Genomic DNA, 14,657 nt, shown 5'->3' with positions numbered 1-14,657 from the left:
AAGATGCAGGGTCAGCCCGGGTGACAGCTGTCTCCACCCTGGGAGCTGCCGGGTCCTTGCTTTTATGTGGATCCTCATTCCCAGCAGTCTCTGTCCTCCTACGCAGGTCTAATTTAGGTGGCAGCACCACCCAGCCTTGCTAAAAGATCGAAAAGAAAAAATTATGTAAGATTTTCAGAGTTCATTTCTGTCCGGAGGGTTGTTGAGGGTGGCAATCACAGCACCGCTCAGAGGCAATATGGGTTTCTTATGTCTTTCTGTAATTAATTCCTTATTTCCTTCTCTAAGGTGGATCCCATTTTAGTGAGTAATTAGTTTTTTGTTTCATCCACACCTGCACTGATGCATCAGAGTTGATCTTCCACCCATCATTTTAATTATTTTCCGGGTTGCTGGTATAAAGGGCAATGCATGTATTGAAAAGTATTATTGGAATTAAACTTGTAGCATTGAAGGCTCAAAAATGAACAGGAAACACGGAAAATACATCGTGAATATGGAACGCTTTGAGAACCAGCAGGTGAGTATCGCTGCTCTATTTTGATATGTTGCTTATATGACAGTCTTGTTTTCAGCACTAAAAACAACCTAAGCTCTTTACTGCTGTATATAGTCAGTGACATCATTTTGCATTCTTTTCTAAAAATAGGAGTAGCAGTGTATTTTATATATTTTTTGCTTCTACTTTTCATGCTACATTCTGCTATATTATGCTTTAGAAAATATTTTAGATCAGTGTTTCCCAACCTTTTTTGTGCCATGCCCCACCTTAACCTTTCTAAAATTTTTATGTCCGCCCCCTATGTAACATACATAATTTTTAACATTAAAAAATTGATTTGGCCCTGGCCGGTTGGCTCAGTGGTAGAGCGTCGGCCTAGCGTGCGGAGGACCCGGGTTCGATTCCCGGCCAGGGCACACAGGAGAAGCGCACATTTGCTTCTCCACCCCTCCGCCGCGCTTTCCTCTCTCTCTCTTCCCCTCCCGCAGCCAAGGCTCCATTGGAGCAAAGATGGCCCGGGCGCTGGGGATGGCTCTGTGGCCTCTGCCTCAGGCGCTAGAGTGGCTCTGGTCGCAACATGGAGACGCCCAGGATGGGCAGAGCATCGCCCCCTGGTGGGCAGAGCGTGGCCCCATGGTGGGCGTGCCGGGTGGATCCTGGTCGGGCGCATGCGGGAGTCTGTCTGACTGTCTCTCCCTGTTTCCAGCTTCAGAAAAATGAAAAAAAAAAAAAAAAATTGATTTTTTCACTTAATAAACATAAATGATAGGTTCTAGGAAGAAATCACTATGAAATTGTTAACAAAACACAGTAAGTAAAATTTCAAAACATATAATGAAAAACAGAAATTTAAATTCCAAATAATTTTAATACAGATTTTTCTATATTAATTTATTATTTTAATTTAGTGTGATCCTTGTGCTTGATGCTTGCTGCACAGAGATTTTATATTAGGTTCCAGTTTGGTTAGCTTTAGTCTCAAGTCTCCACGTTGTGTTATATCCAGGCGATTTCTTTTTTTTACCAGTAAATCATTTACAGCACTAAATCCACATTCAGCTAAAAATGAAGATGGAAACGGTAGCAATAGTTTTCTTGCACATTTGGTTGAATTTGGGTATTTGATTTCTGTTTCCTCACAAAGCCATGCCATCGCTCCTTTGATATTAAATAAAGCTTTAAGTGACTCATCATTTTGCAATTCTGCGAGTTCTTCTTGATACTGCATATTTGATATATCAGACAAATCCACTAACATTGGCTGCATCATCCATGTTGGGAAATCAATTTGTTTTAAATCAGAAAATCTTTCTTTTAAATCAGCCGATAGAATATTCAAATGATTGACAATAACAAGTAAAGCAGTATCAGTTACTTCACATTTTTGGAGCCAATGAAACTGTTTAAGGTTTTTGTCGTTAATATGTTTCTGACATAACTCAATATTGGTAATGAAACCAAATATCTTTGCTTTTGCATCGACAAGAGTTTTATTTTTTCCTTGAAGTTGCTTATTTAATATATTTAGTTTTTCAAAGATATAACTCACAAATGCTTTACCGTCTATTGTTAACATATACTTCATTTCAGGTTTGTTGCTTAAAAAATCACTAAGAGTATCAAACAGTTCCATAAATCTTTTCAAACAGTTTCCTTTAGATAGCCATCTTACTTCAATATGAAGTAAAAGTCTCACATGGACTTCATTTTGTTCTTCACAAAATAGCTTGAAAAGATGCTCACATTTGGCACTAGCTTTAATAGCATTAACACACTTTATTACTGTATGTAATACTTCATTCAGAACAGGCGAGATATTTTTAGCTACCAAGTTTTCCCTATGAATAACACAATGCACAAGAATCATTTCTGGATTCGCATCTTTCATCAATTTTAAGCAGCCATTTTTCTTGCTCATCATATTGGGAGCACCATCTGCAGCACAAGATATTATATATTTCATTGGTATATCATTGACATCTAAGTAGTTTTTTAGCTTATTATATATATCTTTGGAGGTAGTGGTGCTTTCTAATCTTTTACAGAACAACATTTCTTCAGCAAAATGTCCTTTATCAATATATCTTACGTAAGTTATCAATACTGCCTCACTGTCTCTCAAAGTTGATTCATCCATTTGCAAGGAGAATTTTCTTGTTTTCAGCTTTTCAATAAATTGTTTTTCAATATCCTCACTCATTTCGTCTATTCTTCTGCTAACAGAATTGTTACTGAGTGGCATAGCTTTTATCAATACATCTTTGTCATCTTTTTCAAGAACCGTTTTAAGAAATGCTGATATTGACGGTTTTATTAAATTCTCTCCTATAGTGTGATTTTCTCCAGTTTTAGCGATGAATAAAGAAATTTGATAACTAGCCTCAAGAACACGATTATTAGTTGAAGTATGAGCAGTAAATAGAGACTTTAATGTTGTTCTTTTTTCAAAATTTTTCTTTAAAGTTTTAAAGTAACTCAAATCTGAATTAATATGAGCACTATGTTTCGCCTTCAAATGCGCCTCAAGACAACCTCGTTTCATTGATTCGTTGGTCAAGCATTGCTGGCATAAAAGACAAAAGGAATCCGCTCATTGTGAACAGCGAGTATGAACCCAAATTTTAAATATTCCTCCGAATATTGATGAGTTTTTTTCTTGCTTGCACCACTCATTTTACTATGGGCTATAATAAAAATAAGATCAATTAAAAACTAATATTAAAATATGTGTTAAAATATATTCAATGTGACATATTTTAAACGTATACTAAAAATTCATATTTATTTAAATGTATATAACATATTTACTACACTACCACCGCAAATCAAAAGGTATCTATATTTTTTCCACTTGACAAAATTTTCTGGAAAGTTATGCTTCTAAAATTAAAATTGTCATGCATGCACTATTATAGCCCCAATAATATTTATAAAATATTATTGCTTTCTAGCCCAGATGCAAGAAGTACTTAATAAAGAGTTTAATATTGATAAAAATAAAATCAAATACTTACCAATTATATCTATGCAATATATATATGTATATTTATTAAATCAATGAGCTTTTACAACAGTTTTGACTGACACTTATTTCAAATTAACACCAACTGAATGATGTGAAATGCTACAGAAGTTGCGATGGGCCAATTAGGTGAGAATAACTGCATTGTTTAGCGAGTTTTTAAAACGTCCGGGGCTCCCCGCGGCAGACGGCACGCTCCGCGGTGAACCCAGGACGAAGTTTACTTGAGGACGCCAATCACCCAGTTGATATTTTGGTCTCGTCAAATGAAATTATACTTAATAATTATTTACCGCAATTATTTAAGAATTGCATTTTTTGTTAAATTTGGCACCAATATCTAGCATTGCATTTAAATGGCCCGGGGCGAAAGAGTTAAAGTCGTGTGGAGTCCATTTTCAAATTGCCCCCCTTAACTATCAAATTGCCCCCCTGTGGGGCATGGGCCCCACGTTGGGAAACACCGTTTTAGATACTTACTGATATAAAGCATTAGAAATATGACCACATGCTATATGAATAAATCCATTTAACTTTCTATATTTGTCATCTTCATTCACCAACTTTGGTTTAGTTTTTAACTTACATTTTTACAATTGGATTCTCCAATTTTATGTATAATTTCTAAACCCATCAGGACTCAGATTTGTAATTGTGCTAGAAATCCTGATATTAATCCTGGATATTATCTTTAGGCCTATGGAAGAAATCCTCTAAACATTTATACTTTGTATAAAAATATGATCTATTGTCTATTTTAAAATATTTCCCACCAAGAATCAAGCCTTCACTGTATAGTTATTGAGTGCTTTTTAAGTATCTGGTTATATCTGAACCAATAATCTTTGATATCAGAACAAGGGATGGAAATGTACTAAAAATTAAAATGGTAAGTTAAAAACCACTGCCTGAAGAATGAATAAAATATTTGCCTTTGCAATTTGGAGCTGTGGCTACCAGCTGTACTAACCACCTGCACTAACCACCTGCTGTATAAGCCAAAGAAGGAAATTCTACTACTCAGTGTTAGTTGTTCACCCAAAGAGAAGGGGGTTGTCTTCTTGAGTTGCTGAACAAAGGACCCTCCTCAAGATGTTCTTTTTGTCATTTCTGAGTTTGAGACACTAAAGTTGAATCTTTAGGGTGCTGGAAATTGAAAATAGAAAAAATTCCTTTAGCCAAGTATTAATCATCTTTATAGTTTCTCCAGGTAGCAACAAATTTGAAGATGTTTATAGATATTATCTTTAAGTTTTGTTTTTGTTTTTGTTTTTGTATGTGAGAGATGGGGGGGACAGATAGGGTCAGGCAGACAGGAAGGGAGAGAGATGAGAAGCATTAACTCATACTTGTGGTATCTTAGTTGTTCATTGATTGCTTTCTCATATGTGTTTTTACTGGGGGACTCCAGCAGAGCAAGTGACCCCTTGCTCAAGCCAGTGACCTTGGACTAAGCCAGCAACCTTAGGCTTCATGCCAGAGGCCTGTGGGCTCAAGCCAGTGACCAAGAGATCAAGTTTATGTTCCCACTCACAATCTGGTAACCCTGCTCAATCTGGTAACTTGAGTGAGCCCACACTCAAGTCGGCAACCTCTGGGTTTCGAACCTGGGTCCTCAGCATCCCAGACTGACTCTCTATCCATCCACTGCACCACCACCTGATCAGATTTAAGTTGTTTTTATAGCATGCATCTGGATAGCTGACTAAATAGTTCATTTTTTATGGACATTTAGGGCGTAGTTATAAATATATTTTTCCCTGAAGACCAAATTTAATTATGAACTTTAAGAATTATTTAAAGATTATAAACCAAAAGAAAATAAATCTTGCTATTTCATCAGCCACAGGCAAACAGAGTAGTAACTAAAACAATGGAATCAGCATTTAAGAAAATAGGCAAGGCTGTTATTAAAGGTAAGTCCACCTTTGCTGACTTTTACCTAGTGAATAACGTGGGCTTGGTTAAATCTTACTCAACAAAACATAGAAATGTTTTCTTTATTCCTTTGCTATAACATGTAGGAAAATCTAACTCAGCAATCTCTATACTGCCAAGAATATTTTATTTTTCTATATTTTATAACAATCATTTATTTTTTTTGTATTGTTAATGATAGTTCCTAATGGACAAATGGTCACATATAATTCCAGTTTGACAGTTTCATGAAACTTACTGGTTGATGGACCAGCAGTTTCATAGCTATCTAGTAATGGGTTATTAAATCAGCATGATCAAAGACAAATAGTAGAACAGTAGGAATAAACACATGAATAGTAATACTGACTATAGCGATAGCTAACACTGAGTGCATCCTCTATGCCAGACTTTGCTCTAACCCTTCAGCAGTTACGTACTCATAAATCCTCCCAGCAAATCTACGGGTGGGTAGTTTTAGTGGCCTCCTTTGGAAGATGAGCAAGTGACAATAATGCCCTTAACTCACAGCTAGAAAGTAAGTGTTATTATCCCATGAGTTGCCGTGCCCCAGATGATTCTACAATATTTTTGAGATGTGACAAAACTTCGGACCAAGATCCTTAAATTCCTGAACCTATTTCTCTTTCATTTTTACTTTATTTTGTTCTTCTACCTCTTTTAACACACTTCTTCCCCCAAATATTTCCCTCCGAACTCACCCATATTCAATTTGTATCATGCCTTTTTCTCAAAAACATTTTGCAATTATTGTATTATTTGTTAGTCATGCAGAAATCTGTTTTGCTTCCTTGTTCTATTAGCATGTAAACTCTGAGAGTAGAGACCTTTGTTGTGGTGGTGGAGAACTGTTTTTACCCTGCTGTGTGCTCAGGAGGGATCCAGAAAAGGCATATTACCCACTGAACAAAAGGTTTGTCTTGTGTCCCTGTCATGGGTTTGCAAGCTCCACTGCACAGAGCATGGTATGGATTATGCAGTCTCGTTGTATGAGGATTTTTAATCCGTACAGTGTAGTAGAGTATACACTATATTACTGTATGACTATAGTTTAGTATAACAATATACTACAGATAGTATAGTGGAATGAACAATACTCTGGCCTTAACACTGGGAGGTCTGGACTCCAGTGCTTGTTCTTGTTCTTGTATTCTTATGACATACGGCTGCTGCTACTACTACTAGATTCAACTCTTTTTGCTTTAAAATCTCATTTCCAAAATGACCTGGTTAGGTTTTATCTGATAAGCTGCAAGCAATTTCTTTTTTTAGCTCTAACCCCAAGGCTTCCTATTCACTTGTGCTTCATCTTTACAGCCAGCCATGTGCTCAGGTGACCAAGAGGCTCACGGCTCTGCCTGCTGGCGTCCACCTTCGGATGGCATAACCTGTGATGTCTCTTCTGACTTAACTGGGGTCTGCATGAACCCAGGAGTCCTTGAACACTCAGGACACCCACACACGGAATCTTCCCATACACAAGTAATATTGGTATAGCAGCTTTCACCCAGGTTGGGCTGCGCTCTACACTGGGATATGTTTGTTCTATTCTTTCCCAGGAAATGTATTCAATCACTAAATTCACCCACATTCATGTTAAGCCTTTGTTGTCTTATGTTAAAATTATAAGTCACTGTGAGGCAAGTCATAAGAAGAAGAACATTTTATAGCCCTTGTTTTTAAAGAGCTAATGTTTTAGTTGGGGACTGAACTAGTCACATCAATAGAGAACGTATGTATAATTAAAAGGAATAAATGAAAAGTACAAATGCAAGTTTGGAGAGGAGCAGGGGATCACACATGTTGGAAGTTTAATTCATTAATTAGACTCTGATGAGAGACTAGTTCATATTTTTTTCACAAATAAACATATAAATTTATTTTTATTTAAAACAAACTTTTATTGAATTTATTGGAGCAATATTGGTTAATAAAATTATACAGGTTTCAGGTGCACGAGTCTACAATACATCATCTGTACATTATGCTGTGTGTTCATCAGCCCAAGTCGAGTCTCCCTCCATCACTCTCCGTCTTCCCACTGCCCTCCTACACGGCCCCACTCTCTTTCCCTCCTGCAGCCCCACGCTGTTGTCTATGTCTATAAGTATTTTTTCTTTGTTTAATCACTTTACCTTTTTCACCCAGTCCCCCAACCCCCATCTAGAATAGAAACACATTCAGAGATGCAGAGAGCAGACTGACTAGGTCATATTTAAAGCTTCAAGGGTCCTACTTTATTGGTGATCACTTACTTTTTTATGTTGTTCCAACAATGTGAGAACAAAGCTTGTGGCATTTTCTTTCTGTCTCTTGGTCCTGACCTCTGGTATGTAAAACCTTGATATGGATGGCTGGCTCTGTTCTCCAGCTTCTCTCCGCTAGCTTTGGGGACTAGACTCAGCTCTCTTTGGTTCCTGACCTTCTTGTTGGCTGAATTAACTTTACCTCAGAACTATATCTCTACATCTTAATCCCTAGTTTAGGAACTTGACCTTGACTATAAAATTGCTTATTCTGCTTGGAAGTTTGATTGGGTTCCCATGACTCTGAAATTCCTACCCTCTGTTACCTAATCTGGTTTAAATGTTCAGTAGAAAGACTCTTGAGTCTTGTGTTTTGATTCTGCATGAAAAATATAAACTGTTTATACTGTTGCTGGGGCAATGTGAAAGAAAGAATGAGATCAATAGGGTGGAGTTAGAAAATCTCCTTGTTTTCAGAGAGAAAGTAATTCATAGCAATTGTGGAACTGGGAGAGGTCTTAGGTAACATCTGACCTGGTAGTTCTTAACACTTGCTGCATGTTAGAAGCACCTGGGGATTGTTTATGAAGTACCAACGGCTGAACCCCACCCAGACGCGTTCAATCAGAAACTCTGGGGTTGAAGTCCATGCACCAGTATATTTATTAAATGCAACCAGTGTGGAGAATAAGTGATTTAGTCCCATTTTATCATTTAAAAATCAGGGAAAATATGGCCTACAAAATCTAAGAGATTTTCTAGAAGTCACATAACTTTTTCTGGAAGTGACCAGAACAGAAGTTGGATATCCTGTTCTCTGGTTACCTGCACTTTATTTCTTTTTATAATTTCTTTTAAAGGAAAAATTATAGACTCCTCTCAGATGTGCATAAGCCTTTTGGACACTTTCTTCTCTTGAGACGAAGAAGGTATTTTTCCTAGGGCTTCTTGACCGTAGTGGTCCTCATTGCCCTGGCTTTGGTGACCCATGCCTTCATTCCACTGCCGCTTCTTGAGGCTCTCACCTTTTGCACAAAACCCAACAAATACCATAGCCCGTATTTTGTAGTATTTAAGATATACTCTAGTCTGTCTATAAGGCATGAATGTTGTATCCCATTTCTTTTTTTTATAAATAAATTTTTATTAATTTTAATGGGGTGACATCAATAAATCAGGGTACATATGTTCAAAGAAAACATGTCCAGGTTATCTTGTCATTCAATTATGTTGCATACCCATCACCCAAAGTCAGATTGTCCTCCATCACCTTCTATCTAGTTTTCTTTGTGCCCCTCCCCCTCCCCTTCTTTCTCATCCCCCCCCCCCCCCCCGTGTATCCCATTTCTTAAGGGCTTTACTCTCATACAGGTAACAATAAAATAATCATGTTGGACAATTGAAAATTTATATACCTGACACTATGCTAGGCACTTTAAAAATATTGTCTTATTTTATCTCATCTTTCTTATTAGGTAGGTGTCATTATTATTATGAGGAAACAAAGGCTCAGAAAGAAAAAGTTGTCAAATACTACACACCTAATAAATGGCAGAGCTAATTCAATCCCCAAATCTTCTGGACTCCAAACCTCTTGATCTGAATCCCTTTGCTATCCTGTATTCAAAATAAAAATATTTTTGAGAACTAGTGAGATAGGTATTTTTCAGCCTGTATTTCAAGATAAGGAGAGTTGAAGCTCAGAGAAAGGAAGAAATTGTTTAAGATGATATAGCTCTGAAATTTTAACACATCTGTCCAATGAAAAAGATTGTACTCATCCACTTTGGTTTGTTGACTAAGAATATTAGCAATACATATTTGCAAAACACTTTAGAATTAACAAAGCAATTCAGTTTTGTTCATTCTTAAGGCTATCCTGTAGGTCACAGGCCACTTTATCACCAATTCATAAATGAAAAAATAGGGACTCAGGGAAGTTAAACAATTTGCCTGGGCAGAATGTAGATTCCAAGACAGTGTTTATAGTCTTTAATGTAATTTTTTTTCTTTTAAATCATACTAGTAAATAACTTAATGCATGAGAAGGGATTAGTGGGAATGTAAGAAGGGTTAGAATGCACACCTCTGGAAGACGTCTGGGGTGCTCTTTTCTTTGTGCACTTGCCGGTGACAAGCCTGGCAAGGAGCCAGGGCACTCTCATGGATTCTCTGGGCCCCCTTTGTCATACCAAGTTCTGGGCAGTCATCTACATGCTGGGTCACAGGAAATTATAAAGGGCTATTATCAGGAGTTGATTCATCACCAGGATATCAATATTATGTTAAAATATGGAAATACTCTAAGAACAATTCCAAAAAAAAATACCAATAGTGTATCACTCCTCTCCTCATAACATAATCACTGACCAGTACTCCGGTATAGGTGGATGTGTAGGTGCGTGAGGAGACCATGTTGTCCTCTGGGCAGTGACGTCAATACTAGTAGGAGATATTTAGCAGGTAAAGTTAACAGGGCTTGGTAATGGATTGGGACATTTCGAACAAGATCTTTTTGTTCTAGCTGTTGGAACTCAATGGACTAGATGGTGATACCATTTAATAAAATGTAAAGCAGGCCAGGGTTCACTGGGAAGGTCATGGCTTTGGGTTTGGATACAGTGAGTCAGTGCTCACTTTGGCAGCATGTATACTAAAATGGGATAGTGAGTCTGAGGCATTTTTGAAACCAAGGTGTGGTATCATGCAAGCATTTGAAGGTTAGAAGGGAAGGCTGGATAGGAAATAAACTTGAAAGTCACTCTGATATGAATGGTAATTAAATAATATTATAGTTATGAATGAGAAAGACTAGAAAGATAGCTTAGTGACCAAATCTTTCCCACCAGCCTACTTTGTAAATCAAGTTTTGTCAGAATACAGTCATGCCTACTTGTTTATTTTCCACCTGTGGCTGCTTTTACAGCAGTGACACAGGGAGCAGTGTGGCTGAAACTGAATGGCTTACAACACCGAAATATTCACTCTTTGGTCCTTTACAGAAAAAGTTTGCTTATCCTAGATTTAAAGTGGAAAGAGACAGGGTCTGAGAATCTCAACAATAAAGTCCAAAAGTGGATTGTGAGCCTTCAAAAGAAACTGAGAAGATGATTGTGGGAGTTCAGGAGGAAATCTATGAGAATGGAATATCCCAGAAGCAAAGGGAAGAGATTATTCAAAAGAGGGAAGGAGGAACGGTCTCCAGTGGCAAATACTACTGAGAGCTTAAATAAATCAAGGGCTAAAATATGCTCCTTGTATTTGAATGAATGATGTCCCTGATGACTTTATGAAGAGGTGTTTCATAGCACGGCAGACAGAAGCCTGACTGGAATGGATTGAAGACTATGCAAATGAAGACATTATATTTACATTTGAGACAACTGTAGGGAAGTTTCATTTTCCAGAGAAAAATAAGTAGCTAGAAGGGAATTTGGAATCAAAGGATAAAATTTTTATTTGTTTGTTTAGGGAGAGAGTTGAGTATGTTTAAATGTTAAAATAAAGAAGCCATTTAAGAGGAAAGTGGTGAAGAATTCAGTCCAAGAGAAAGGAGTAATCAAAAGAAAAGAAAGGTAGGGAGGGTTTGGAACCAAAGGACAGTTGGACAGATCAGCTTCAGGCAGAAGGAAGGCTCACTTCTCTTGTGTCAATCAGGGAAGGAAGCAGGTGGAGGCCAGGCATGTTTAGATTCGCAGGTGTGGGACCTAGGGGTTTGGAAAGAGTTCCCATTTGATGATTTCAGGTTTCCTAATGAAGTAGGAAGGAGGTGAAGTCATTTGATGGGAATGAGGAGGGACAATGTGCGTGTGAGGGAGATTGCAGATTTGAGGAGAAAGAAGAGTATTGAGAAATATAATCAGAGACATATAATAGGATGGTAGAGCAGTACAGAAAATCCATTCAGGGATGGTGATCATACTTTTATACTGATACTGCTCAGTCCGGTGCTTGACTTTCCTCAGCAGTGAGCTACGCAAGGGCAGGTGCAGAGAAAGCACAGAGCCATTCGTTTGCCAGCTGAAATAAATGAGAGGAGGAAACTGTAAGAGGTTTTGGGGAATAGGTAAATGGCATTGAAATAATGGACCATTTAACAAAAAGTGGATAAGAAGGGATATGAGTAAAGCAAGGGTTGCTGGGCTGAAGATATTAATAAAATTTAAAAAAGGTTGTTGTGTGACTAATTGAACAAACAAGATGGAAGAAGAAGGGATGGTGGTTAGAGCACAGGATTCTTGAAGAAGTGATTTTGGAAGTGGAGCTGATGGGGTAATGACAATGTCCAACGGAAAGATCAGGTACATGACAGAGAATGGCTGTTAAGATGCCATTTGCTTACATGAAAAGATGAGAAAACTCATGTCAATCATTGGAAAATTGGATAAGAGAAGATGAGATATTGGCCAGTTTTGATTTTTTCTAAAGTTTTATAGAGAAAGCATGCAATTACTTCCACCTGGATAATAACCTGGACTTTAAGCCTAAATATCTTTAGAGACTGTAGGGATTTAAATGATGTTAAAACACTAAGGTGTAAACAACACAAAAGAGATAATGAATCACAAGCATTTTTGTTTTTTCTTTATGATATTTTCATTGACGCTTTTAGGTGAAAGGAAATTGGTGCAGTTACTGGTCTCTGTGGAACATCTTTTTGGCTTGTCTCTTAGCCTGTGTGATAACAATGGCAATTGGAGTGCTCATAATATGCCTGGTGAATAGTAGAAGAAATGACAACTCTTCCATCGTTATCCACCTATCTCCAAACAACGGGAAACCTGCACTTACTGTCCATGGGAAAACTTCTGCTGCTGCTCAGCCTACAGTGACCACCATATCTACCAAACCTACAACTACAGCTAGTACAGCAGAATCTACAACCATTTTGTGGTCCCCTGAACCTACTGACACAATAGCCACAACCATAGCTTCCACTGAACCTACAACTTTCACACATTCAACTGAACTTACAACCAAAACAGCCATCACCCCTGCTCCAAGTAAAACCACAGATGCCCCCACTTCAAAGGAATCTACAATGGCTATAATTTCAACAACAACAAAATAATTAATGCAATTCATTTTAGCTGACAACCAAAATAATCATCACTTTCACCATCTCTTTTAATATACAACTACTATATATTCACTTCAGTGGGCTGTACAATGCTACCACTTCCACTCAACCTACAATTAGTATAATTTTCACTTAGCCTACATTAACAATGGTCATCTGCCGCGGACCAGTGCGACTCCAAATAACGGTGCGGAATTAAGGAAACACACTTTGTCAAAACAAAAACGATGGGACCGGGAGGACTCCTCAAAGTGCCTGGCAGTATCCAAGTACCTCATAGCCCCAGTTCGCTTTATTATATAGACATATGCAAATCAGGGACCCTGATACAAAGTTGCACATCAAAGGCTAAGACAGGAACTCTTCCAAGGCAAAAACAGGATACATTAGTGAAATTTACAAACATCTGAAACAAACAAAGAGTCAGAGGAAGGGCATGTATATTGCTTCCAGCAACCCAAGGAAGCAAGTGGAGTGGGTGCAAATACTCAGCATCAAAGCCAAATATGTAGATGGAGGGGGGAGAACTTAGCCTTTTGGCTAAGCCTCGAATCTATAATGGCTTTTTGCCATTTACGGTCCACAACATATCCCCCTTTTCTTTTTAATTTGTGTGCTGAGATTTGCACTCATCTGATTTTCTAATTTGGAGGCAGATGGAAAAAATAGAGAACAAACACAAAATTAGTATAGCCAATGCTAACAGATACCCAAAACAAGGATACTAATACATCACAATGATTAAAGCCTTTAAGCAAACCCTTTAAGCTAATACAACAAGAATCTATAAAAGAGTAATGTCCTTAAAGTGTTCACCAAGTCCAAGTTGGCCCCAACACCATTCCAAATCTCTGCAAATGCAACCCAACCCCAGTTCAGTCCATCAAAAACTGTCACAGGAGGAGTCCAGGAAAAGTCCACATTCAGGAAAAGTCCACATGGCACTGGAATTGCTGTCACACTTTCACACTCTGCAGCTAGCATCAAAGTCCCAATGACCGCTGCTCCCAGCTGGCAATGACCTAGGTGGACTGGAAAAGCCATCTGCAGCACGCATGAAGATGGAGCTTCCGTTTTCTTTAAACTGGAAAAATGAACCCAGGGGGCCCTATACTGGAGCTTTACAGCCATGGGGTGGTGAGGAGAACCTTGGGATACACTAAGCTGAGTGGCAGAGGTAAATCTGTAAGTTGGCAAGAAAGGAAAAAGGGAGCTCTAAATTAGGAGTAGGTTCCAGCCTAAAATATGAGTGGGGCATTGAGGCAGGAGGAATAAAGGAAAGACTATATATTAAACAAAGCAGCAGAAAACAGGACTATTAATACCCACAACAGAGATCTTCGAGGGAAGAATAAAAAACCTGAATATTCAGGCAAGACATAGTTAAATGGTCCTTGTGTAAATGAGACCAGTCTACCGGCTACTTGGAAGAAATACCCCAGGCTCCTTCACAGTGTCAGAGATGGGGTCACTGGCCCTGGGCACCTTTTAGCCTTCAGTGTCAAGTCCCAGTATTCTGGGCAAGGTTAGGTCACAGGTGGCTGGAGCAGGGCTGGAAGAGACTGAACCCTCCCTTAGAGGAGGGTTCCCTCCAGTGTCCCTTCTTCCTCACAGCAAAAGCATGTAAGCCTGGCAGGCTTTGGCTTAAATGACCATCCTTTCCACTATTGAAGCAGGGCCCTGATGAAGTTCTAGTTGGAGTGTTGGAGCCTTTGAGGGCATATGCCAAGAGCTAGTATTTTACCCGATCTCCTTTGGGCTTTTTTGGCCTCTTGGTACCTTAAAAGCCATGCTCAGAAGATCTTGCTGAGGGGCTTGAGAGTCCCTATCTGCCTATACTGGAGCTATTCATAAAAAGACAGAACAGAG

At 38.4% G+C, this 14,657-nt stretch overlaps 1 protein-coding gene across 1 annotated transcript; it reads left to right on the top strand.

Annotated features, from left to right (window-relative positions):
- Positions 1-453: 453 nt before the first annotated feature.
- DYNAP (dynactin associated protein) lies at positions 454-14,365 on the top strand. The gene is made up of 3 exons (XM_066247341.1): positions 454-520; positions 6,780-6,944; positions 12,321-14,365. Exons 1-3 carry the CDS (start codon positions 464-466, stop codon positions 12,777-12,779), a joined length of 681 nt encoding a protein of 226 aa, XP_066103438.1. The 5' UTR covers positions 454-463; the 3' UTR covers positions 12,780-14,365.
- The last annotated feature ends 292 nt before the right edge of the window (positions 14,366-14,657 follow it).

The sequence above is a fragment of the Saccopteryx bilineata genome, chromosome 11 (assembly GCF_036850765.1).
Source record: "Saccopteryx bilineata isolate mSacBil1 chromosome 11, mSacBil1_pri_phased_curated, whole genome shotgun sequence".
Classification (NCBI taxonomy): Eukaryota; Metazoa; Chordata; class Mammalia; order Chiroptera; family Emballonuridae; genus Saccopteryx; species Saccopteryx bilineata.
Note: the sequence above shows the minus strand (reverse complement) of the source record. Positions and strands in the feature narration are given on the sequence as shown.